The 27,380-nt window shown below is 38.2% G+C and overlaps 1 protein-coding gene across 1 annotated transcript in view; it reads left to right on the top strand.

Moving 5' to 3' along the window:
• Positions 1–27,380, top strand: part of LOC126267505 (alpha-L-fucosidase-like) — a 112,298-nt gene that overhangs the window by 32,439 nt on the left and 52,479 nt on the right. Inside the window, exon 2 of the mRNA XM_049972802.1 lies at positions 24,261–24,402. Coding sequence (XP_049828759.1) covers positions 24,261–24,402 — 142 coding nt within the window. The remainder of the gene's footprint in view (positions 1–24,260; positions 24,403–27,380) is intronic.

Below are 27,380 nucleotides of genomic sequence, written 5' to 3' on the forward strand. Positions count from 1 at the left end.
CTGCCCCTCTTCAGGAACGACACGTTTGTCTGGCCTATCAACAGATACCCCTCCATTGTGTTTGCACCTACGGTACGGCTATCTGTATTGCTGAGGCATGCAAGCCTCCCCACCAACAGCAAGGTCCGTGGTTCATGGAGGAGGAGATACTTATGTATAAAGTGCATTATTGTAACCATAGATTAGATTAATTATTCATTCCATAGCAGCTATTGAACTTACTGACATTCAACTAATTATTATAACTATATACTGACTATACTATATAACTGATGCTGACATAGAAGAATTCCTTTGTACATTTGAAATGATGTTAAATATTGTAGAACCGAAGAAAAAGAAAATCATTTGTGGAAACTTCAACATAGACTTTTTGAAAACCTCAAACTACAAAGATGAATTACTATAGTTTAGTACTGATTACATGGTAAATAGGTGTATTAGTTTGCCTTTTAAGCATACCATTAAAGGTTTCATATTTCTTTATTTAATATAGCAGAAAATGCGAAAAGATCATACAGCGTTTTTGTTTATGTTTTACCAAGCAAATCTATAGAATTTCGTTTAGTTGTTCTTTGCTCTCTCCAGCAGTTTAACTGTAGTGTACCTCTATTATTTAACTCACATTTGCGGAAAGTAGCGTAAAGTTTAAGTAGTTGTTTCAGAAACTTTGCATTCTTGTTTTTGTTTATACACAGTTGGGTATAGGCCAAATTTGTGGAACCACATTTTTGTGTTTATCTGTAATTTAACCGACTTATTCTTAACAAATTATTACGTTTATCATGAGTGAACGGTGCTTGACCTGCCGTAGAATTGTTAGCTTGGGGCTTTCGTGTGACAGGTGCTGTAGTTTTTCCATGCGGGTGACTGTAGAGGTGTGGGAATAGGGGAAGTAAATGAGACTCATCAGTGGTTTTATAGGATATGTAGTAGAGATAGGAAGATACTAGAACAGGAGGGGAAAATTGCCACCCTTCAGGCTGAGTTAGGCAAGGCCAGGGGAGATCTTGACGGGTTAAGGAGCGAGAAGGGTAAAGAGATGTGGGAAGTGGCAACAGGAGGAACAGGTCTAGCACTTTGTCTGACAGCTTTGTGGTGAATGTGGAAAATAGATTTGACCTGTTGCCTCAGTTAGAAACTGGTGACCCTTAATCAGTTGCAGGTGTAGAGAGGCCACAACAAACTTTCAGCAGCAAATTGAAAAGTAAGAATGTAGGGAAATCAGTAAAGAGAAAAAAAGTGTTGTTTATAGGTAGTTCCCATGGAAGAGGTGTTGGCCAACTTTTGGAGGATGAACTAGGATCAGAATACCAGGTCACCAATTTTTTTTTAAACCTAGTGCTGTTCTGTAGCAGGTGACAGAGGAGTTAGGATCACTTTGCAAAGATTTCACTAAGGAAGACACAATGGTTATAGTGGGTGGGGCAGGTAATAGGATTGACAGAGATCCTGGGTACAGTATAGAGTGTGACCTGTCAAAGATTGCATCAGCATTGAAGCATACTAGTGTTGTGTTTGTATCAGTTCTTGGGTGCCTTGACTGACCTCATTTGAACTATTCTGTCAAGAGAGTTAATTTGGAGTTGGAACAGCTGCTTATGTCGGGTGCAGGGTCACACATTGGTGTGGTTCCTGTTGATTCTCTCAATAGGTGGGCTTATACTAGGCATGGCCTTCACCTCAACAGGAAAGTAAGGGTAAACTGGCTGGGAAAATAGCAGGAAAGTTAAAGGGGGGAGGCACTGTCATGAGTGATAAAATACCAGTGGTTATAGGGTTCAGAAAAGATCCTTTTTTAGGGTAGGGAGGACAGAAAGAAACAAAATTTTAAGAGAGGTTAGGACTGAGACAAACCTTCAGTTTGAGAAAGAAACCAAAAAAACATAATTCTAGTTTATTACATCAGAATAAACAGCTATTGGTTAAGAATTTTCAACAGTTAGCAGATATTTCAACTCTACCCAGTTTTAACTCACTCGGTGTGAAATGTCAGCTATCTTTATTGCATCAAAATATTTGAGGACTGAGAAATAAAATTAATGAATTAATTATCTACATAGATGTGTTAGAGGGTTCAAACCCAGCGGACATAATCTGCCTCTCTGAACGCCATGTGACCACTGGTATAGAACTTTTAAGTGTTACAGGGTTTAGGTTAGCATCTCTCTTTTGTAGAGCAGAAATGGAGAAAGGAGGAGTTCCTACATTCAGCAGGAACTGTCATAAGTTAAAGAACATAGACATTCATAAATTTTGTCTAGAACAGCATATGGAAGCATGTGCAACAGAAGTAGAATTTCACAAAAAATCCTTCATAATATTAAGTGTATATCGAGCACCTGCAGGTAACCTTAATCTGTTCATAAACCACCTTGAAGCTGTACTGGCCCATTTAACAACCAAAAACAAAGAAATAGTTGTTGCTGATGATTTCAATGTATATTTCCTTAAAGACTCTCCTAACAAGAATTTATTTGAGTTAGTAACACTATCATTCAACTTAATTCCCAGTGTAAAGTTCTCCACTAGGATAGCCAATTGCTCACAAACAGCTATTGATAATATCTTTATAGAAAAGCCCAATGAACAAAGTTATATTACAAAACCAATAGTCAATGGCCTCTCAGACCATGACATGCAGTTCCTTCTGTTCAATGTTAATACTGAACAGGATATAAAATCTCTTAAATCTGAGCTCAAGAGGGTAACCAATAAGCCAAAAATTGATTATCTTAGGACACTCCTAAGAGACATTCACTGGACTTGTGTTTACAGTGTTCACGGCATGAATGAAAAATATAACACTTTTGCTAATAAAGTGCTTACCTTATTTGAACACTGTCCCCCCCCCCCCCCCCCCCCCAAAAAAAAAAAAAAAACTAACCAAGGTTGGAGCAAAGTCTACAAAGAAGCGATGGATTACTTGAGGAATAGGGGTATCTTCTAAAACAAAAAGAAAACTGTATCAGTCAATCTGAAACAGTTCTGATGTTGATGCCATAGCACATTACAAGAAATACTGCAAAATATTAAAGACTGTAATACAGACATCAAAGCAAATATATTACAAGGAAAAGATAGTCATATTAAATAACAAAATAAAGACAATATGGGATATAGTGAAGGAGGAGACTGGTAGAACCAGACATGAAGAGGGACAAATAGCATTAGAAGTAAATGATACATTGGTGACAGATGTGTATAGTGTTACAGAACTTTTTAACAAACATTTTATAACTGTTATGGAAAAGATGTGGCTGTCAGGTTCTGTAGATGGCTGCTATGGAATACCTCAGACCAGACATTTCAAGTAACTTCCATAATATGAGTTTGACCCTCACTACCCCAGAATAAATAATGTCAATCATAAAAAAATCTTTTAAATCAAAAACATCTTGAGAGTATGATGAAATATCAGCAAAGTTAATTAAAGAATGTGATTCTGAGTTAAGTAGCATATTAAGCTATCTGTGTAACCAGTCATTTATCAGTGGAATATTTCCTGGGTGGTTGAAATATGCTGAAGTAAAGCCAATATTTAAGAAGGGAGATAAAGAAGTAGCATCCAATTGCACTTTTGCTGCATTTTCAAAATTTTTAAAAAAAGTAATGTCCGATGGCTTTATAAATCACCTTATCTCAAATAACATACTTTCAAAGTCGCAGTTCGGATTTCTAAAGGGTTCTGAGATTGAGAAGGCTATCTACACTTACAGTAAAAATGTGCTCAATTAGCCTGCATCTCGTGGTCGTGTGGTAGCGTTCTCGCTTCCCACGCCCGGGTTCCCGGGTTCGATTCCTGGCGGAGTCAGGGATTTTCTCTGCCTCGTGATGGCTGGGTGTTGTGTGATGTCCTTAGGTTAGTTAGGTTTAAGTAGTTCTAAGTTCTAGGGGACTGATGACCATAGATGTTAAGTCCCATAGTGCTCAGAGCCATTTTTTTTGTGCTCAATTCATTAGACAAAAAATTGCAGGTAACTGGTATATTTTATGATCTGTCAAAGGCATTTGACTGTGTAAATCACAATATCCTTTTAAGTAAATTAGAATATTATGGTGTAACAGGAAATGGTTCAAATCTTATATCTCGGGCAGGAAACAAAGGGTGTTATTAGGAAAGAGATATGTATTAAGCTATCAGGCATTATCCAACTGGGAACTAATTACATGTGGGGTTCCACAAATTCCATTTTAGGGCCCTTACTTTTTCTTGTGTATATCAATGATGTTTCATCAGTAAAATTACCAGATTCCAATTTCGTCTTGTGTGCTGATGACACATTTTATAATAAATAGCAAATCAAGTGTAGTCTTAGAAAGATTGGCTAATAAAATATTTGTGGTCATTAATCACTGTTTCCTAGCCAATTCTTTGTCTCTAAACTTTGAAAAAACATACTATATGCAGTTCAGAACTTGTAAGGGGTGTCCTATGTGTATATGCCTAACATACAATGACAAGCAGATAGAAGAAGTGGACATTGTTAAATTCTTGGGATTACAGCTTGATAATAAATTCAACTGGGAGAAGGATACCACAGAACTGCTGAAGCGTCTTAACAAATCTCTATTTGCAATGCGAATTGTGTCAGACATATGGGATATAAAAATGAAGAAGCTGGCATACTATGCTTGCTTTCATTCCATAATGTCATATGGGATTATTTTTTGGGGTAATTCATCAAGCAAAGCTGAAGTTTTCCGGCCACAAAAATGTGCAGTAAGAGTTATATGTGGTGTGAACTCAAGAACATCCTGCAGAAGCGTGTTTAGGGAACTAATGATACCAACTACTGCTTCTCAATATATTTATTCCTTAATCAAATTTGTCATTAAAAATATATCACTTTTTCAAAACAACAGCTCAATTCATGGAATCAACACTAGAAATAAGAATAGTCTTCACAAGGATTTAAAGTTACTTACTCTTGTACAAAAAGGTGTGCATTATTCAGGAACACACAATTTCAGTAACTTGCCAGCAGTCATAAAAAGCTTAACAACCAATGAAATTCAGTTTAAGAGAAACCTAAAGGTTTTATTGGTGGCTGACTCCTCCTACTCCATTGATGAAATTCTCAGTCGGACCAACTGATTTGTGTTTGTGATTTTTATTTTTATATGTAAAGTACAATCTAACTTCTGCACCATTTCAGTGCAATAATGTGTACATTGTAAATAAGTATTATAGTAGTTCTATTACATGTTTATTATCTTATAAATAAAAAACATTTTTATTTTAAATTCAGTGCATTAGTTTTTGTAAAATGATCATTTAATATAGTGTTCATTAAAAAAATGACAGTCATTCCACTTGGGTCTGTGGAATGGTACATTAGCTTATTTGTTTGAGTTGCAAATATTTGTCATGTATTATTATTTTTCTGACATGTCCTACATCCTGGAGGACCTCCTCACTATGTATAAATTGGGATGAAAATAAATCTAATCTAATCTAATATGACAAAGAGTTTCAACTTAATCCCCACAGTAAATACACCAACAAGAATCACTAAGACACAGTAAAACTGCACCAGACCAAATTTTTATTCTAAAAACCTTTTCTCCATACAGTAGTGAAGCAGTTAAGCTGGGATACAGTGATCATGAGGCTGTGTTGTTATCACTGGAATTACGTTCAGAGAAACTATCTCCCATTAAAATAACTGAGTGCAGGGATTTCAGTGATAACAATATGGTAAACTTTTGCAACATATTAAGCCGAGAAACATGGGATGAAGTGTTCAATGAAACATATGTAAACAAAATGTTTGATAACTTTCGTGGATCATACAAGTACTATTTTGACATAGTCTTCCCACTAAAGCAACATGAATTAAAACCCACCAGAAACAAAGCTGGATTATTAAGGGCATAAAAGTCTCCAGTGCAAGGAAAAGAGTTCTAATATATCATTAGAAATGCAAAATTATATCAAAGAGTACAGTAAGATCTACCACAAAGTAATTAAAGAGGCATAGAAAAGGGGAAGTGATGAATATATCCACAGATTAGATTAGATTAATACTTGTTCCATAGATCATGAATACGACACTTCATAATGATGTGGAACGTGTCAGGTTAATAAAAAAAGTCTGTACAAGAAATTACATTACACAAAATATTGCATGACACCAATGATTAAGTGGGGTTGTTTTTTTTTTTTTTTTTTTTTTTTTTTTTTTTTTTTTTTTTTTTTTTTTTTTTTTACTTAGTTTATATCTAAAAATTCAGCCAATGAGTAGAAGGAGTTGTCATCTAATCTAGAAATTCTTTTAATTTATTTTTAAATGTTAGTTGGCTATCTGTCAGGCTTTTGATGCTGTTTGGTAGGTGCCCAAAGACTTTTGTGGCAGCATAATTTACCCCTTTCTGTGCCAAAGTCAGATTTAACCCTGCATAGTAAAGATCATCCTTTCTCCTGGTGTTATAGGTATGCACACTGCTATTACTTTTGAATTGGGTTGGATTATTATCAACAAATTTCATAAGGGAATATATATACTGTGAGGTTACTGTGAGGATCCCTAGATCCTTAAATAGATGTCTGCAGGATGACCGTGGGTGGGCTCCAGCAATTATTCTGATTACACGTTTTTGTGCAGTGAATACTTTTCTACTCAACGATGAATTACCCCAGAATATGATGCCATACGAAAGCAGTGAATGAAAGTAGGCATAGTAAGCTAATTTACTGAGATTCTTATCACCAAAATTTGCAATAACCCTATTAGCATACGTAGCTGAACTCAGACGTTTCAGCAGACCATCAATGTGTTGCTTCCAGTTTAACCTCTCATCAATGGACACACCTAAAAATTTTGAAAATTCTACCTTAGCTACAGACTTCTGTTCAAATTCTATATTTATTACTGGTGTTGTGCCATTTACTGTACGGAACTGTATATACTGTGTTTTATCAAAATTTAAAGAGAGTCTGTTTGCTGAGAACGACTTAATAATTTTGTGAAAAACATCATTTACAATTACGTCACTTAGTTCTTTGTTTTTGGATGTTATTACTATACTTGTATCATCAGCAAAAAGAACTAACTTTGCATCTTCATCAATGTGGAATGGTAAGTCATTAATGTATATCAAGAACAGTAAAGGACCTAAGACCGAACCCTGTGGGACCCCTTGCTTGATAGCACCCCAGTTTGAGGAATCAGCTGTTGTTTTAACATTACACAAACCACTTATTTCAACTTTCTGCATTCTTCCAGATAAGTATGAATTAAACCATTTGTGCACTGCTCCACTCAAACCATAATGATTTAGCTTATCTAAAAGAATTCCATGATTTACACAATCAAAGGCCTTTGAGAGATCACAAAAAATACCAATGGGTGATGTCCGGTTATTCAGAGCATTTAATATTTGATCAGTGAAAGCATATGTAGCATTTTCTGTTGAAAAGCCTTTCTGAAAACCAAACTGACATTTTGTTAGTACTTTATTTTTACAAATATGGGAGGCTACTCTTGAATACATTACTTTCTCAAAAATTTTTGATAGAGCTGTCAGAAGAGAGATTGGGCGGTAGTTGTTGACATCCGACGTATCCCCCTTTTTATGCAATGGTTTTACAATGGCATATTTCAGTCTATCAGGGAAAACACCCTGCTCCAAAGAGCTATTACATACGTGGCTGAGAATCCTACTTATCTGTGGGGAACAAGCTTTAAGTACTTTGCTGGAAATGCCATCAATTCCGGAAGAGCTTTTACTTTTCAGTGAGTTTATTATTTTACTGATTTCAGAGGGAGAGGTTGGTGGAATTACAGTTGTTTCAAACTGCGCAGGTATGGCCTCTTCTATTAATAGCCTTGCCTCTTCTAGTGAAGATCTAGATCCTATTTTCTCCACAACATTTAAAAAATGATTATTCAACATATTTTCAATTTCTGATTGTTTGTTAGTGCACTTGTCATTCAGTTTTATTGCACTAAAGTCTTCCTGTGCTCTTGGTTGCCCTGTTTCCCTTTCAATAATATTCCAAATTGCTTTAATTTTATTATCAGAGTTACTGATCTCAGACATGATACACATGCTGCTGGACTTTTTAATAACTTTTCTTAGTACCGCACAATAGTTTTTATAATATTGAACAATTTCGGGGTCAGTACTCCCTCTTGCTGTTAGATACAGTTCTCTTTTACGGTTGCAAGATATTCTTATTCCTTTAGTTAGCCAAGGTTTTTTATATGTTTTCTTGGAATTATGTTTAACTATTTTCTTGGGAAAACAATTTTCAAATACCCTTAAAAATGTTTTGTGAAATAAGTTATATTTCAAGTTTGCATCGGGTTCCTTATACACTTCATCCCAGTCTAGCTGCTGTAGGCTTTCCCTAAAGTTTGCAATATTTATATTGTTAATTGAACGCACTGCTTTGAAAGTCTGATTTATTATACTGCATGGAGCTATGTCATGTACTGTAACAAGCTGTGCACTATGATCTGAAAGACCATTCTCAACAGGATAAGCATTTATGTCCTTAAACTTATCTTGGTCTATAAAAAAGTTATCTATCAATGTACTGCTGTTCTTTGTTATCCGAGTAGGAAAATCAATGACGGAGCTCAAATTGAAAGAACTGAGTAATACTAAAAGGTCATTCTTCCTATTACACTCTTTCAGGGAATCAACATTGAAATCCCCACAAATGATAATTTGCTTCCCCCTGTCTGACAGATAGCACAACAAAGCATCCAAGTTTTCTAGAAATAGCTGGAAATTCCCTGAGGGGGACCTATACACTGTTACAATTATGAAAGTGCCATCATTTAGTTTAAGTTCAGTGGCACATGCTTCCATATGTTGCTCTACACAAAATTTTTTAGTTTCTACATTTTTTGCACTGTGGAAGCTTTTGACATATATGGCAACTCCTCCTCTCATCATATTATCTCTACTTACAAGTGCAGCTAATTTGTACCCATTGATGCTAACCTTTTGCATATCAGTGACAATGTGATGCTCATACAGGCATAGTATATCTATTACATTCTTGGTTTCTATATCTTCTAAACAAAGCAGAAGCTCATCAATTTTATTCTTCAATCCCCCAATATTTTGATGAAATATACTAACAGTATTTTTCACTTTACTTTTGTGAGTATCTTGAACTTTTTTAACATCTTTAGTACTTTTATTCTTCAATCCCCCAATATTTTGATGAAATATACTAACATTATTTTTCACTTTACTTTTGTGAGTATCTTGAACTTTTTTAACATCTTTAGTACTTGCCTGGCTGAGTTTCCCACTGGACACTGATCTTACACTAAAAAAGAGTTTCCACCATGAGATGTAGTTCCTCCCCCCTTTAAATTTCCTGCTATCAGCCCAGCCAGTTTACCCTTCCCTTTCCTGTTGAGGTGTAGGCCATGTCTAGTATAGTCCCACCTACAGAGTGAATCAACAGGAACCACACCAATGTGTGACCCTGCACCAGATCCAAGTAGCCGTTCCAACTCCAAATTAACTCTCCTGACAGAAGAGGTCAAATGAGGTCAGTCGTGGCGCTCCAGAACCGACACAAACCCAACACTGGTATGATTCGATGCCGATGCAATCTTTGCCAGGTCACACTTTATGCTGTACCCCGGATCTCTGTCAATACTGTTGCCCGGCCCACCCACAATAACCACGGTGTCTTCCTTAGTAAAACCTTTACATAGTGAACCTAAATCCTCTGTAACCTGCCCAAGTTCAGCACTAGGTTTGAAAAAACTTGTGACCTGGTAATCCAACCCTAATTCATCCTGCAGAAGTTGGCCCACACCCCTAGCATGCGAACTACCTAGCAACAAGACTTTCTTTCTCTTTGCGGACTTCCCTACTTTCTTAATCAATTTGCTGCTGAAAGCTTTTTGAGCCCTGTCTACATCTATTTCTGTGAGAGGCTCATCAGTTTCTGACTGAGGCAACAGGTCAAACCTATTTTGTACATTAATAACAAAGCTGTCAGAAGAATTTCTTGGCCTGTTCCTCATGCCTGTTGCCACTTCCCACCCCTGTTTACCCTTCTCCCCCCTTAACCTGCCCAGTTCTCGCCTAGCCTCATCTAACTCAGCCTGAAGGGCAGCAATTTTCCCCTCCTGTTCCACAATCTTCCTATCTCTACTGCATAGCCTACAGAACCACTGATGAGTCTCGCTCATTTTCCCAATTCCCACGCCACTACAGTCGCCCCAATGAAAAAAGTTACTACATCCATCACACCAGACCCCGGAGCTAACGATCCTACGGCACGTCAGGCACTTTACACTCATGGTACAAATCGATTTTAGTGACAGAAAGACAATTAAGTTACCGGAAAACAATGAAAATACGTGTACGAAAAATTAGGCCTACTCGCGACTATGTAAACAGTGGTTCAGAAGTTTTTTACTGGAAATTACTTAAGAGATGACGATATTCTACAGATATAAAGGGGCAGCAAACGTATTTAGCACACTAAACTATCAGTAAATGCTCTTAAGATTGCGGTATGAAGTTTAATCTGAAAACTCAAAAGTTCGGCCTGGCCGCGATATGTAAACAAAACGAACTTTACGTGATTACTGTGAAAATACGCGAGTAAGACAAAAACCTTTAATGGTACGCTTGCAGAGCACTATAATTAACGTAATAAATTAGTTTAAAGTGTTAAAAAACAGTTTATTACTACTTAAATTACTTATCTTGTACAAGAGCTGTGACTCAGACGTCCGTGTAGCAGGCGCAGAAAACAAAACATGGGCTGCATGGAACATCATCAGATCTGAAGCACACACACAAAGCCAGTGGCAAAAAATATTAACTTAAAACTGGAAAACAAACAAGGGTCTGATGCTATCCCTGTAGCTAATACCTTCAATGAGTACTTTGGCAAAGCTGCAAATGATCTTATCCAAAGCAAGTTTCAGAATACTAATATGCTCTACATTGAGAACTGTAAACCTCCCATGGGGTCTATGTTTCTCAAGCAGCTCACACAGAGTGAGCTCATTCTGGCAGTGAGTTCATTAAAGAAACTTTCATGTGGTTTTGATGAGATTCCAGATTGTATTATAAACCAAACAAGATATCATTTTATAGAACCTTTGAAGCTTATTGTTAATCACTCATTTTCCACAGGTACCTTTCCAAATCTTCTAAAGATTGCAAAAGTAACCCCCTTGCACAAAAAGGGAGCCACAGACAATGTTAACAATTACAGAACTGTAGCACAGCTTAGTGGCTTCTCAAAGATCTTTGAGAAGCTCTTTTATAATAGGTTGCTAGAGTTTGTTAACAAAAACTCATTGCTGTCAAATCATCAGCATGGCTTCAGGCATCTAGATCCACAACCACAGCAGTCTATGAATATTTGCACTCCATTCTAAAAGCTGCAGATGAAAAGGAAATGCCTACTGGAATATTGTAGGACCTATCAACACATTTGACATTTTAGATCATGGTATCCTACTACGTAAGTTGGAAAGAAAGGGAATTAGAGGTATTCCAAATGAATGGATTTGATCATATCTTACTAGCTGGCAACAAAAAATTGTTCTCAAACAAGAAACAATAACTGAAAACATTTCAAGAAGGACAACATACACATAAGAAAAAAAACTACCATTAACTATGGTATGCCACGAGGCTCAACGTTTGGTCCTATCATTTTTCTTTTGTATATTGATGACCTTTCCAAACAGAAAACTTTATTTGCTGATGATACCAGTATTTTTATTACAGTGTCAGACCAAAAAGAGCTTCAAGTAACTACAGATGCATCATTGCTGGAGCTAACACACTGGTTTGGAAAAAAAAGCTTATAATTAACACTGGGAAAATGGAGACCATGAACTTTGATATATCTCATTATAAACAACAAAATGAACATGCATTGAAAATATACAACAAAATTGTAAAATTAGTTGATAATGTTAAGTTCCTAGGATTATATCTGCAGAGTGGTCTCAAGTGGAATACACACCTTAAAGCTCTTACAACCAAGTTATCATCAATCTGTTACATGCTATGGATACTAAGCACAAGCTGTAATAGAGAAATAGAAATACGGGCATATCACACACATTTCCAGTCATTAATCCAATATGGAATAATATTTTGGCGGAATGCACCCTGCAGTCAATCTGTTTTCAAAACCCAGAAACGAGCTATCAGAATCACCTGCAACATAAAGAGGAAAGGTTAATGTCACTCTCTTTTTCCTACTCTAAAGATACTGAACCTTCCACACACACACACACACATATAAACAAAGACGATGTGACTTACCAAACGAAAGCACTGCCAGGTTGATAGACACACAAACATACACACAAAATTCAAGCTTTCGCAACCAACGGTTGCTTCATCAGGAAAGAGGGAAGGAGAGGGAAAGACGAAAGAATGTGGGTTTTAAGGGAGAGGGTAAGGAGTCATTCCAATCCCGGGAGCGGAAAGGCTTACCTTAGGGAGAAAAAAGGACTGGTATACACTCGTGCGCGCGCACACACACACACACACACACACACACACACACACACACACACACACACACACAGATATCCATCCACACATACACAGACACAAGCAGACATTTGTAAAGGCAAAGAATTTGGGCAGAGATGTCAGTCGAGTCGGAAGTAAAGAGGCAAAGATGATGTTGAAAGACAGGTGAGGTATGAGCGTCGACAACTTGAAATTAGCGGAGGTTGAGGCCTGGCGGATAACAAGATGAGAGGATAAATTGAAGGGCAAGTTCCCATCTCTGGAGTTCAGATAGGTTGGTGTTAGTGGGAAGTACCCAGATAACCCGGACGGTGTAACACTGTGCCAAGATGTGCTGGCCGTGCACCAAGTCATGTTTAGCCACAGGGTGATCCTCATTACCAACAAACACTGTCTGCCTGTGTCCATTCATGCGAATGGACAGTTTGTTGCTGGTCATTCACACATAGAATGCGTCACAGTGTAGGCAGGTCAGTTGGTAAATCACGTGGGTGCTTTCACACATGGCTCTGCCTTTGATCGTGTACACCTTCCGGGTTACAGGACTGGAGTAGGTGGTGGTGGGAGGGTGCATAGGACAGGTTTTACACTGGGGGCAGTTACAAGGGTAGGAGCCAGAGGGTAGGGAAGGTGGTTTCATAGGGACGAACCAACAGGTTACGAAGATTAGGTGGATGCCGGAAAGACACTCTTGGTGGAGTGGGGAGGATTTCACGAAGGATGGATCTCATTTCGGGGCAGGATTTGAGGAAGTCGTATCCTGCTGGAGAGCCACATTCAGAGTCTGACCCAGTCCCAGGAAGTATCCTGTCACATGTGGGGCACTTTTGGGGTTCTTCTGAGAGAGGTTCTGGGTTTGAGGGGATGAGGAAGTGGATCTGGTTATTTGCTTCTGTACCAGGTCGGGAGGATAGCTGCAGGATGTGAAAGCCATTTTCAGGTTGTTGGTGTAATGGTTCAGGGATTCACGACTGGAGCAGATTCGTTTGCCACGAAGGCCTAGGCTGTAGGGAAGGGACCGTTTGATATGGAATGGGTGGCAGCTGTCATAACGGAGGTACTGTTGCTTGTTGGTGGGTTTGATGTGGACGGATGTGTGAAGCTGGCCATTGGACAGATGGAGGTCAACGTCAAGGAAAGTGGCATGGGATTTGGAGTAGGACCAGGTGAATCTGATGGAACCAAAGGAGTTGAGGTTGGAGAGGAAATTCTGGAGTTCTTCTTCACTGTGAGTTCAGATCATGAAGATGTCATCAATAAATCTGTACCAAACTTTGGGTTGGCAGGCCTGGGTAACCAAGAAGGCTACCTCTAAGCGACCCATAAATAGGTTGGTATACGAGGGAGCCATCCTGGTACCCTTGGCTGTTCCCTTTAATTGTTTGTATGTCTGGCCTTCAAAAGTGAAGAAGTTGTGGGTCAGGATGAAGCTGGCTAAGGTAATGAGGAAAGAGGTTGTAGGTAGGATGGCAGGTGATCGGTGTGAAAGGAAGTGCTACATCACAGCGAGGCCCTGGACATGCGGAATATTTGTGTGTAACAAAGTGGCATCAATGGTTACAAGGATGGTTTCTGGGGGTAACAGATTGGGTAGGGCTTCCAGGCATTCGAGAAAGTGGTTGGTGTCTTTGATGACGGATGGGAAACTGCATGTAATGGGTTGAAGGTGTTGATCTACATAGGCAGAGATACATTCTGTGGGGGCTTGGTAACCAGCTACAAAGGGGCGGCCGGGATGTTTGGGTTTGTGAATTTTAGGTAGAAGGTAGGGGTGCGTGGTTTCAGTGGGGTCTGGAGGTTGATGGAGTCAGGTGAAAGGTTTTGTAGGGGGCCTAAGGTTCTGAGGATTCATTGAAGCTCTGCCTGGACATCAGTAGTGGGATTACCTTGGCAAACTTTGTATGTGGTGTTGTCTGAAAGCTGACACAGTCCCTCAGCCACATACTCCCAACGATCAAGTACCACGGTTGTGGAACCCTTGTCCGCCGGAAGAAAGACGATGGATTGGTCAGCCTTCATATCACGGATAGCCTGGGCTTCAGCAGTGGTGATGTTGGGAGTAGGATTAAGGTTTTTTAAGAAGGATTGAGAGGCAAGGCTGGAAGTCAGAAATTCCTGGAAGCTTTGGAGAGGGTGATTTTGAGGAAGAGGAGGTGGGTCCCGCTGTGACAGAGGATGGAACTGTTCCAGGCAGGATACAATTTGGATAGTATCTTGGGGAGTTGGAACATTAGGAGTAGGATTAGAATCAATTTTCTTCGTGGCAAAGTGATATTTCCAGCAGAGAGTACGAGTGTAGGACAGTAAATCTTTGACGAGGGCTGTTTGGTTGAATCTGGGAGTGGGGCTGAAGGTGAGGACTTCGGATAGGACAGAGGTTTCGGATTGGGAGAGAGGTTTGGAGGAATGGTTAACTACTGAATTAGGGTGTTGTGGTTCCAGATTGTGTTGATTGGAATTTTGAGGTTTTGGAGGGAGTGGAACTGGAAGTGGGAGATTGAGTAGATTGGAGAGACTGGGTTTGTGTGCAATGAGAGGAGGTTGAGGTTTGTTGGAAAGGTTGTGAAGGGTGAGTGAGTTGCCTTTCTGGAGGTGGGAAACCAGGAGATTGGATAGTTTTTTGAGGTGGAGGGTGGCATGCTGTTCTAATTTGCGTTTGGCCTGTAGGAGGATGCTATGAACAGCCGGTGTGGATGTGGGAGAGGAAAGATTGAGGACTTTTATAAAGGATAGGAGTTGACGGGTGTGTTCATTGGCTGAGTTGATGTGTAGGTGAAGGATTAGGAGGGTGAGGGCAATGGATTGTTCAGTTTGGAACTGGTATAGGGACTGGTGGAAAGAAGGGTTGCAGCCAGAGATGGGAACTTAAAGTGTGAGGCCTTTAGGGGTAATGCCAAATGTCAGACAAGCCTGAGAAAATAAAATATGGGAGCGTAATCTGGCTAGGGCGAAGGCATGTTTGCGGAGGGAATGTAAATAAAACTTAATGGGGTCGTTGTGGGGGTGTGTGAGGGTGACATGGTATTAGAAGGTGGAAAGTGAACTAGAAAGCAACTGGAGATCTGGTGTAAAAAAGGCAAAAAAGTGTTTGTTAAAGCTGGGCTATGTTGATCCTGAGGTGAATTTGGGACGGTAGTCAACGATGTGCACAAAGGTTAGGTGGTTATGTTGCCGCCAAAACATGTTAAAGAATAGAGAAATTCGGGAAAATTTCGAAAAAAACCGCGTGTAAATGTATTTGTGGTGGCAGATTATGAAGATGAGGCTAACAATTGTCTGACGAAGAAGTAATGACGTTGTAACCTGTGGGAAGCGGCTAAAAATGATCATTGATGTGGGAAAAACGGAAATGGAAATAAAGCGAAAGTTATTAGAACTAGCCGAAATGGTTGTTTAATAGGTGAAAGGAACTGTTTGTGAACTCGAAATTGTGGATTTTATAGAAGCGGTAGTGTTGAAAGCGGGGAAAAAAAAAATTTCTTGGCTATAGTTTAGAAGTGGGTTACATATTATTGAGTATATATAGGCGGGATAAAATTGCATAGTAGATTACAGTAAAAAGGAGAAGGCGAATACAAAGTGAAACTACTGGCAAAAACAGAAAGAGAAAATAAGACGACAGAAAAGATTTTGAAATGCAACAATAACAACGTAATTGTTGGGTTCAAATTAATGATATGAATATAATAGAGGGAAACATTCCACGTGGGAAAAATATATCTAAAAACAAAGATGATGTGACTTACCAAACAAAAGCGCTGGCAGGTCAATAGACACACAAACAAACACAAACATATACACAAAATTCAAGCTTTCGCAACCAGCGGTTGCTTCGTCAGGAAAGAGGGAAGGAGAGGGAAAGACGAAAGGATGTGGGTTTTAAGGGAGAGGGTAAGGAGTCATTCCAATCCTGGGAGTGGAAAGACTTACCTTTGGGGGAAAAAAGGACAGGTATACACTCGCACACACACACATATCCATCCACACATACACAGACACAAGCAGACATTTGTAAAGGCAAAGAGTTTGGGCAGAGATGTTATTGAGGCGGAAGTAGAGAGGCAAAGATGTTGTTGAATGACAGGTGGGGTATGAGCAGCGGCACCTTGAAATTAGCAGAGGTTAACCTTGCATGTTACAGGACTGGAGTAGGTAGTGGAGGGAGGGTGCAAGGTGTACATGATTAAAGGCAGAGCCACGTGTGAAAGCACCCACCTGATTTACCAACTGACCTGCCTACACTGTGAAGCTTTCTATGTGGGAATGACCAGCATCAAACTGTCCATTAGCATGAATGGACACAGGCAGACAGTGTTTATTGGTAATGAGGATCACCCTGTGGCTAAACGTGCCTTGGTGCACGGCCAGCACATCTTGGCACAGTGTTACACCGTCTGAGTTACCTGGATACTTCCCACTAACACCAACCTGTCAGAACCCCGTAGATGGGAACTTGCCCTTCAGTATATCCTCTCTTCTCGTTATCCGCCAGGCCTCAGCCTCAGCTAATTTCAAGTTGCCGCCGCTCATACCTCACCTATTTTTCAACAACATCTTTGCCTCTGTACTTCTGCCTTGACTGACATCTCTGCCCAAACTCTTTGCCTTTACAAATGTCTGCTTGTGTCTGTGTATGTGCAGATGGATATGTGTGTGTGTGTGTGTGTGTGTGCGCGTGTGTGTGTGTGTGTGCGCGCGCGCGAGTGTATACCTGTCCTTTTTTCCCCCTAAGGTAAGTCTTTCCGCTCCCAGGATTGTAATGACTCCTTACCCTCTCCCTTAAAACCCACATCATTTCATCTTTTCCTCTCCTTCCCTCTTTCCTGACGAAGCAACTGTGGGTTGTGAAAGCTCAAATTTTGTGTGTATGTTTGTGTTTGTTTGTGTGTCTATCGACCTGCCAGCACTTTTGTTTGTTAAGTCACATCATCTTTGTTTTTAGATATATTTTTCCCAAGCCTACCAGAAGAGTGTCCTCCATAGAGGCACACAATTTTATAACCACCTTCCTAACAACATCAAGTTGGTAAAGCAATACAGCTTGTTAAAAAAAAAAAGCCTTCCTAACAACATCAAGTTGGTAAAGCAAGACAGCTTGTTAAAAAAAAAGCTAAAGTTAATCCTGATGGACCACAGTTTCTACTTTGTAGATGAATACCTCTCAGAATGAAACAGAATTTTATAATGTTAAATTAATAATGTGTGTGTGTGTGTGTGTGTGTGTGTGTGTGTGTGTGTGTGTGTGAGAGTGATTTTTAACATTCTGTATCATTTATTGACCTGTCCTATATCTGTACAAGATGTCACAATACCAAAACTATATAAATAAATAATCCACAAAAGAGGGGATCCTCCTGGGTGTGGAACATGTCAGATAAACACATTACAAAAATGTAATTAGAAAAACTTGACTTTCATTAATTTTAATGATCATTAATCAATAAATAGTAAAATTATGTACATGAATTAAAATTAAACTTCTAATATTTAATGGCTTGATGCTTACATCTGGTTTCATTAAATCCATCATTCACACAGTAGCTAGTTACTTGGCTATCACAACCAAGTATTGTCAAAAATTCAACTAAATTATTCATTTAAATGACCATCAGTTAAGAACAGTCAAATTATGTACAAGATTTAAAATTAAACTTCCACTATTTACAGACTTAAGATTTACATCTGCTTTCCATACATCCGTCATTCACACAGTTGGTAGTTTTTTGGCTGTTACAACCAAGTATTTTCAAAAATTAAAGCATTATAAATTTTCATTAAAACAGTCTACTGCACTTGTTGAAAAATTCTCAGATAGAATAGGAGGAGTCCAAAAATTCTTTTAAATTATGTTTAAATTGTACCTTGTCTGAAACTAAACTCATAATGGTTGCTGGTAACTTATTGAAGATATGTTTTGCTGAATACTGGACTCCTTTCTGGACAAGAGTAAGTGATTTTAAATCTTTATGTATATTGTTCTTATTCCTTGTATTGATACAGTGTAGGCCTACTAAGCAGTTAGTTGGAAAAAGAGATGTATTATTTACAACAAACTTCATTAAGGAATAAACATACTGAGAAGCTGTGGTTAGTATGCCCAATTATTTGAACAGGTTTCGACAAGATGTTCTTGAATTTACACTCACATTACTCTTATTATATGTTTCTGTACTCTAAAAATTGTTTCTCGGTTTGTGAAGTTACCCCAAAATATGATACCATATGACAAAATTGATTGAAAATAAGCCAGTATTTTTATATTTATATCTCTTATGTCTGACATCATTCGCATTGCAAACACAGACCTATTTAGGCGCTTTAGCAGTTCGTTAGTATGTCGCTCCCAACTGAATTTATTATCAAGTTGTAATCCCAAGAATTTTACACTCTCAACTTCACCTATTTCCGTGTCATCATATATTATACACACACTAGAAGAAGATCTCTTGGAAGTTCTGAACTGCATAGTGAGTCTTTTCAAAATTTAATGACATTGAATTGGCTATGAACTACTTATTAATGTCAGTAAAAATTTGATTAGCTGCACTTTCTAAATTTATATTTGATTTACTATTTATTGCAATGTTTGTATCATCTGAAAATAAGACAAAATTGGCATCTGGTAATGTAACAGATGACAGGTTATTAATATACACAAGAAAAAGTAGTTGACCTAGTATGGAACCTTGGGGAACACCACATGTAATTTCTTCCCAGTCAGGTGATGTCTGATTGCCTACTGCTGAAGAGTTACATAATGACACCCTTAGTTTTCTATTAGTAAGATGTGACTGAAACCACTTTGGAGCACTACCAGTGATGCCAAAATATTTTAATTTACTTAAAAGAATGCTTTGATTCACACAGTCATAAGCCTTTGACAAGTCACAAAATGTGCCAGTTGCCTCTAATTTGTTGTCTAATGAATTAAGGACATTCTCACTGTAAGTGTAAATAGCCTTCTCAATGTCATAACCCTTAAGAAACCCAGACTGTGACTTTGACAGTCTGTTATTTTCACTAAGGTGCATAAGTAGGCACTTGAACATAACCTTTTCAAAGATTTTTGAAGAAGCTGGCAAAAGTGAGATCTGTCGGTAATTTGACGGCATTTCTTTGTCCCCTTTTTTGTGGAGAGGTATAACTTCAGCATATATAAGCCAGTCCGAGCATGTTCCTTTGATAAGTGATTGATTACACAAATAACTTGAGATATTACTAAGCTCAAATGAACACTCTTTTACTAACTTTATTGATATGTTGTCATAACCACTACAATGCTTTGATTTCAAGAACTTTATGATGGATTCTATTTCTTTGGGTGAAGTAAGTGTCAATTCCATTTTACTGAGGTTGCTTGTGTGCACTGGTGTCATATTCCATTGCATTACTTACTGAACCTGACAACCCCATGCTATCAGTAACAGAGACAAAATACTTGTTTAAATGGTTTGAAACACAACATGCATTTGTTACCAGTGTTTCATTTATTTTTAGAGCTATTTGTTCCTCCTCGTTTCTGGTCCTACCTGTATCTGACTTAACTATATCCCATATTGTTTTTATTTTATTGCTGGGTGTATTTATCTTCTTCTCATAATGCAGGTGTTTAGATTTCTGGATAACCTTCTTCAATGTTTTGCTGTAATTTTTGTAATGAGCTATAATACTAGTATCAAAGGCGTCCCTACATATCAGATAGAGTTTCCTTTTTGTCTCACATGGTATCTTTATCCCTTGTTTTATTGGCCTTCTGTACTCAGTTCTGATAGATGTTTTACGCTGAAAATCTTCAAAATTTAATGTTAGGTGTTGTATGTCATGGTCAGATATCCCATTTACTTCTGGTTTTGTAATGTGGCTTAGTTGCCTAGAATTGTCTGTAAAGATATTATCAATGGTAGTCTTAGAACATTTGTATACCTTAGTTGCAAATTTACAGTAGAAATTAAATTGAATGACAATGTAACTGATTTCAGTAACTGTTCATTGACAGTGTTTTTCAGAACATCTATATTAAAATCACCAGCAACCACTAGTTCATTGTTTTTTAATTTTAAATGAGATAATAAATCATCAAGACCATTTATAAACAGGTTGAAATTTCCTGAAGGAAATACATATGCCTAGAAATGACTTTCAGCTGTATATTTATAGTTTGACTTATCCAGAGTGTTATGCATAAGCTGCTTTGTAGACAGCAGGACCAATAAAAATACAATACAAGAGAATCAAGGTTGTTAATGTGCAGGTGAATTGTCATTTCCAGCAATGTGTTACAGGGATGTTTGCTATTTCTATTATTTGAATTGTTAAAAATTCTTGCTTAACAACTTTTCAGATACATTGTGTATGATGTTTGGCAGGTAAACATTCAGTATTTGCAGAAAGTTAACTTCAAGCACAAATTTTAAATTTCCTGTGCCTGCACCTAACAAAATATTAGATTATCTGTGTATACAAAGGCTGAAGAAATGTACTGTTATTACTTTTATATGTATGTATCGTTATATTACTTTAGCACTTGTATATAGTTGTTCTGTTTGCTTAGTCCTCCAGTCCCAGATGGTAATTATTGGAACTGCTGGTAATTATTGAGACTGAAGCTGTGTAAAAATAAACACTCTATCATTTAAGACTGAGTATAATGCCTGAATCCTTGGACTGCTCATTTTATACATGGAGCATATTTTCTCACAGCTTAAAATGTGTTTGGTTTTTACATGAAGGGACTGAAAAGGTCACCTAATTTGCTGAAAATTACTGAATTTTCACATATTGATTTTAATCTGATGAACAGTTTTATGTTCTTATTAAATTCTTGCACTGTGATTCAAACAATTTGTATGATGATTTTATGTCATCACGTATGTTTAAAAGGTTTGATTCCACAGAAAATATATTTTGTCTTTAAAAACATTGATGGAAACTATCACATTGTCTTATTGTAAACACCTTAAAATAAAAGTATTCAACATGATGTTTGAGATTTTGGAGTGATAAATTGTAATTAAATATTGGCTTCTGCCATAAAAGTTTCTTTTAAATTATGACTTTTTTTAGCATTTTCACCTGAGAGTTTTACAATGTAATGTTCACCATCTGTGTATTTAGAAGTTGAATAAAGCAACAATAAAAGAAAGTTAACAAGAACAGAAGAAAAGTTTGCAAATAAAATGTTTTTGTCTCAGTTTTTTCTGATTTAGTGTCAGCAGTTACGGGATTGCTGTTAATTCAAAGGTAGAGTTAACTTGTTAGCAAACCAGAAATTGTTCATCTAAAAATGACTTTCATTTACACAACTTACCTGTTTACATAAACTTCAGTTCATAAATCCGGTAAAGGAGGCAACTTGCTGTTCGTTCAAAACCAGTGTGTTAATAATACATTTAGCAAAATATAAGTCCTTACATTTTTTTGTCGACTTATGTCTTTACTCACCCTTGAGATCTCAAATTTTGTCTGGGAAAAATGCTAAAATTTATCATGAAATCAGAGTATTATCAGGGAACTTCACTTGGGGAAACTTGTGGCAACCCTGCTAAAGGTGTGTCCAGGCCTTGGATAAATATCACTATTGTTGTGTTTAGGCCAAATGACAACACCTTAAATTGATAATATTTTCCCTCAAATAGAAAAACTGTGTAAGGTCTTGAATCTTTGTATAAGGGTTCCTGTCAGTACATGGCTGTTAAATCCAATTTTGCCTGTTGAAAATGAGACAGTAACTTGTCAATACTATTTCAATCTGTATAGTTCTTGCATATGACACTAGGTGCACTCCTGCTGATGTCTTCACATCCCATAATGAATTGTTGTAAGCAATATAACTGTTTAAGAATACCAACATAATCACCGTTTAGTCCTCGTTTATCTCAAAAATCTCCTTTCTATCATAATAATGTGTTCTGTAAATCCTCATTTTGGTCTTTGGGTAGTACACCTGATTTGTGAGCTTCCTCACAAATACTCATTATTACCTCTGTTTCTGTAATCAGCTGGTCATCTACTGCTATAGCCTTTGCTCTTGCCACAATATGAATGTGGGCTACTATTCATAATTAAGGTTTAAAGGCAAGTGTATTGTATAAAAATAACATTTTGTAAGCTGTATTTTGGAATTCCTATAACACTATATTACCCTGCAATCTAAAGACTCTCTGTAATTCAAAATCCATTCTAATCCCAGCAGTATTGAATATTCAATTAATTTAATGTTTGATTATGAACACAGTCATTTAGGTTTATGGGCAGTCACATTCCTTCTTTTATCAGCCTTCCTTTATTCCCCTTAATACTCACTGCATATATGCCATAGGAAAGATAGGGCACACACATTTCCTTTGAAAAATTGATGTTAACTACTGGTGTATAATCAGTGAAGAATTGATGTTAATTAATGGTACCAGTATATAATCAGTGTTTGACTGCCTGAGTGTAAAGATATTTCCACTTTTGCTTCAAAGATTTTTTCTGCTGATGACTGGGCAAATTATTTCTTGCTTTTCTTTATTGTGTTCCTCTAATAACCAATCTTTTATTGAAACTGGGTACATTAGGGCTACCAATTTCTCCTTAAATGGGCCTACACGGTCATTGTCATGTCCTCGAGTGTGGCCTCTGCTCCAGAACATCCACTGTTTTCTGAGGGGCTGGATCACTAAAGACTGATGTATGTGTTGTTATTAGTAGCTGTGAATCTCTGATTAGTCTGACAGGATTCTGTAACTATTTTTGACTGATTACCTCTCTGTTCATCTTGATTAGAGTTACTCTGCTTCCTTACTTTGCAAAATTTAGTTTCATTCTGGTGCAGAAACCAAGAGGGGTGGCAATTTCCTTCCTGATTTTCTGAAACTTGTATTATCAGTCTCAGAGTAATCTACCTGTTCCTTATTTAATATATAATATCCTTCCAAGAAAGTTAATAGATTACTTACTGTTTTCCAGTCTATATACCAAATTTCCTTTCTCACACGAGAAGACAACCTTCTAACTGAGACTCTGATCAAGTGATTGTCCCCCAAGGGTTTGTCTAGGTGTTTTGAGCTAGTGAAATGACAGAACTTCTTTTGTTCTGTGACTTTTTCATGCATTGTCAGGATCATCTTCTTCCATGAAGGCAGGCAAAACTCCGAGGCAAGGATAAAACATTAGGAACAGCAAGTGTGACCAAATGAGAGTGCTGCCAGCCCACCCCATCCACTGGAAATGCTGTTTCCGTTGCCATTCAGTTAACATGCTTGTATAGAGAAACCTTATGCTCAACACATGTATCCCACCTTGCACACTACCGTAAATAAATTTGTTTTAGCAGTTGATGATCGTCATTGGTCAGTCCTAAATACAATGTGCAAAACAAAGTGGTATGTTACACTATGTCGTGGAATGTTGCCTGTGTCTGCTATGCAAAGGCACTGCAGTCTGACCAACTCTGGACACAGTTATAGTACAATAGTAGAGTATTACACTAGTCTTACTGCTTCAGATATCCAGGGTACAACTATCCATAACAACAGAGAACATCTTTTGTTTGAGGGAAAGAAAAGGAATAATGAAACCAGAACTTTTATGAAATAGCAGATTTCATATTAACTGATGTGCTCTTTACAGTTTTGCAGATAATTGTGTCAGGGGTTTGTTAATACAGTGGATCCAGTAACAACATTGTTTACAAGTTTTCTTGCTGTCATAGTTGGCTTGAATACTTTCTATCATAGCAAAAACTGCTGAATAGTTTTTTCATAAACAATTTTGCATTTCAGAGTCCAACAGCAGCACTTATGCAGAATATATGAGAGACAATTATAGGCCTGGTTTCACTTACCAAGATTTTGCTCCTGACTTTAAAGCCGAGTTTTATAACCCTGATGACTGGGCAGAAATCTTTAAAAATTCTGGAGCTAAGTGAGTACATTGATGTAACCAGTTACTTCATAATAAGAATGTAGCTTGTAAGGTAATAAATTGAGTTTACTAATCATGTGTACCACACAATTAAAAATAGCCCCCTGATTGGTATGATGAAAGAAATAAAGTAACAAGTACAAGAATTAAGATTTGAGGCATGTCATTATCCACATGGGAAACTATGTGCCTTACTAGAGTACATGTCTCAGTGAGCTTTCCTTCCATGCATTTGGTGAGTTCTCTGCAAGTTCATTTGGCACATATCAGCAACTGGTTCACCTGTTCAGGGTCCTCGACATGGCACCCTACAGACTTCAGATACTGCTATGTGTCAACACCTAAATAATTACTCAGGTGTTTATCCATAGCCACAGTTTTCCTTAATATTTTCAAGATTTTCCTCACTGTGTTTTCTTTAAGAGTCATTGCCAAGGATGAATTATCTATGCTGCACATCCTCTGCTGTCGTTCTGCACTTATTACACACAAGCATGGGGCAGCTGAGTTCACAGACAACCTTAAGGGTGGATATCATGTGCTTGGCCGGGGGCTTGGTGAGAAACTTTTAGGTCTGTGAAATACAAATGAAACTCATAATGTGTGTGGCCCAACACTTCTCACAACTTCCTCCATATGCACCCCAGCATCACAAAAAAAAAAAAAAAAATAATGAAAAAAAGTTTGATGTCATGTCATAGCAGAAAACTTCTATCTTTGTATAACTTTCAGTACACCAGTGCCACTTTAAAGCAGCCCATATTGTACTGAACTGTAGATTTTGTCCCAAAACTCGTGTGATGTTTCAAATTTATAATATTTAAACTCATTACATTAACGAGTGAACGTCATACAACCTGAGGAAGATGTGAGTAAACTGTCCGTGAACCAGAAATGACATGTTCATCCCGACCATAATCCATTTAACTGCATAGATAATTATCCAGCCAGAAGTTGGGAATTCCCAAGTTTGGAGTTTGTTGGTTGAGGGGAAGGGGGGGGGGGGGGGGGGGCAAACACTATAGGTTTTCAAGACTCTGCAACCTTTCACCTTTAATATATCTTTTTCATTGGCTCTCACAGAAACAGCTGTGAAGAGCAATTCTTAAATGCACACAGGACCACAAATACTGGAACTGACACCAACATATACAGATGCATAAAAAAGAATAGTGTATATGGGAAAAAAAGAAACATAGTAGGTTCTAGGCCAATTCAAGCTGGCTAAATGTCCATTGACCTAGTTGCTTATAATTTTTTGAAAAAAAGATATGTTATACATAATATACCTGCAGTGTAACTGTAACAATATAAGGAAAAGAATAGATTGTTACTCACTGCTAAAGATGACAATTGAGTTGCAAGCAGGCAAAACATAAAGACTGTTACACATTTAGCTTTCAGCCAAAGTCTTCTTCAGAAAAGGCAACACACAAACATTTATTCACACAAGCCAGCTCACCCCACACACACAACTGCCATCTGTGGCAGCTCAGACCAGAATGCAACTGACATATATAAAGAAAGCAGCAATATGCAGGGGGCAGGCAAGGGAAAGGGATAGTAGGGTATGGGTTCGGGGAGGGAAGACTGCTGTCTGGCAGAGTGTGCAGGGAGTAATGGAGACATGTCAAGACTGCCACCAGGTGCAACATTGGGAGGCTCTGGAGCAGGGGATCGGCAAGGGGGGAGGAGTGGAAAAAGGAAGAAGCAGGGAAGAGGAAAGAGAGATGGGAGCATTGGCAGAGGCTGGCACACTGTGATGGTGGAGAATGTGAATGGTGAGGAGTGGACAGGACAGAGGGGGTGGAAACTGTTGAGTGGAGGGTGTGGCATCAGTAGGTTACCGCAGGTTGTTGCTGGTATGATTTTTGGAGTGAAGGATGTGTTGTAAGGATAATTCCCAACTGTGCATTTCAGAAAAGCTGGTAGTGGATGGGAGGATCCAGATGGCCTGTGTTGTGAAGTACTGATTGAAATCAAGCATGTTATCTTCAGCTGCATGTTGGGCCACTAGGTGGTTTACTTTGCTCTTGGCCACAGTTTTGGGGTAGCCTTTCATCCTGGTGGACAGCTTGTTGGTAGTCATACCACTATGAAAATCTGTGCAATGATTGCAGCAGAGCTGGTATATGTCATAGCTGCTGGCCCAGCCTGTGATGGGTTAGGGTAAGCCTCTGACAGGACTGGAAAGGGAAGTGCTTTGTGGGTGGATTGGGCAGGTCTTGCACCTGTGTCTTCCATATGGGTATGATCCCTGTGGCAAATGTTATTATTGGGATGGCATAGGGCTGGACTAGGATTATGTGGAGGTTCGGGGGGAGGGCAGGAGACATAACACTACTTTAGGAGGGTGGGAAGGATCTTTGGTAGGGTGTCCGTCACGCCAGGGCATGATGACAGGTAATCAGTGCTCTGATGAAGGATGTGGTTCAGTTCTTTCAGTCCAGAGTGGTATTGGGTAACAGGAAAAGGGGGGGGGGGGGCATTACTTTTGTAGCTGGTTCTTGGGGGTGGTGGGAGGATTGGGGATGTTTGAGGGAAACAACACAGGAGAGGTTTATTTAACTTTTTAATGACCATAATTCTCATGCTACCAATGGCAGTGTGTGACAAGAGACCAAAATGGTTCAACAATTCTTTCACTAACAGTTGAGCAAAACCTCATACTGTTAAAAACATTTAGCACATATAGTAGCTTCGCCTTATAAAGACTTGATGCCGTCCATCCCATCTCTCTGCTCTCTTGAATTATATTTTATTTGAAGAATATAATTCAGTAGTTAGGCTTGTACTATATATCTACAATTGCCAGAATCAATAGACAAATGGTATGCGTTAATGAAACAGGCATCGTTTTCTTTTACGTCTTGCTGCTCACACATTCCATTGCAGTCCCACTGTAGACATGAGGACATACATGATTCTGTCTTGAATATGTAGTTTACAACTGGATCCAGTTGGCGTTTGGTAGTATA

This window comes from Schistocerca gregaria, chromosome 4 (genome assembly GCF_023897955.1).
Source record: "Schistocerca gregaria isolate iqSchGreg1 chromosome 4, iqSchGreg1.2, whole genome shotgun sequence".
Lineage (NCBI taxonomy): Eukaryota > Metazoa > Arthropoda > Insecta > Orthoptera > Acrididae > Schistocerca > Schistocerca gregaria.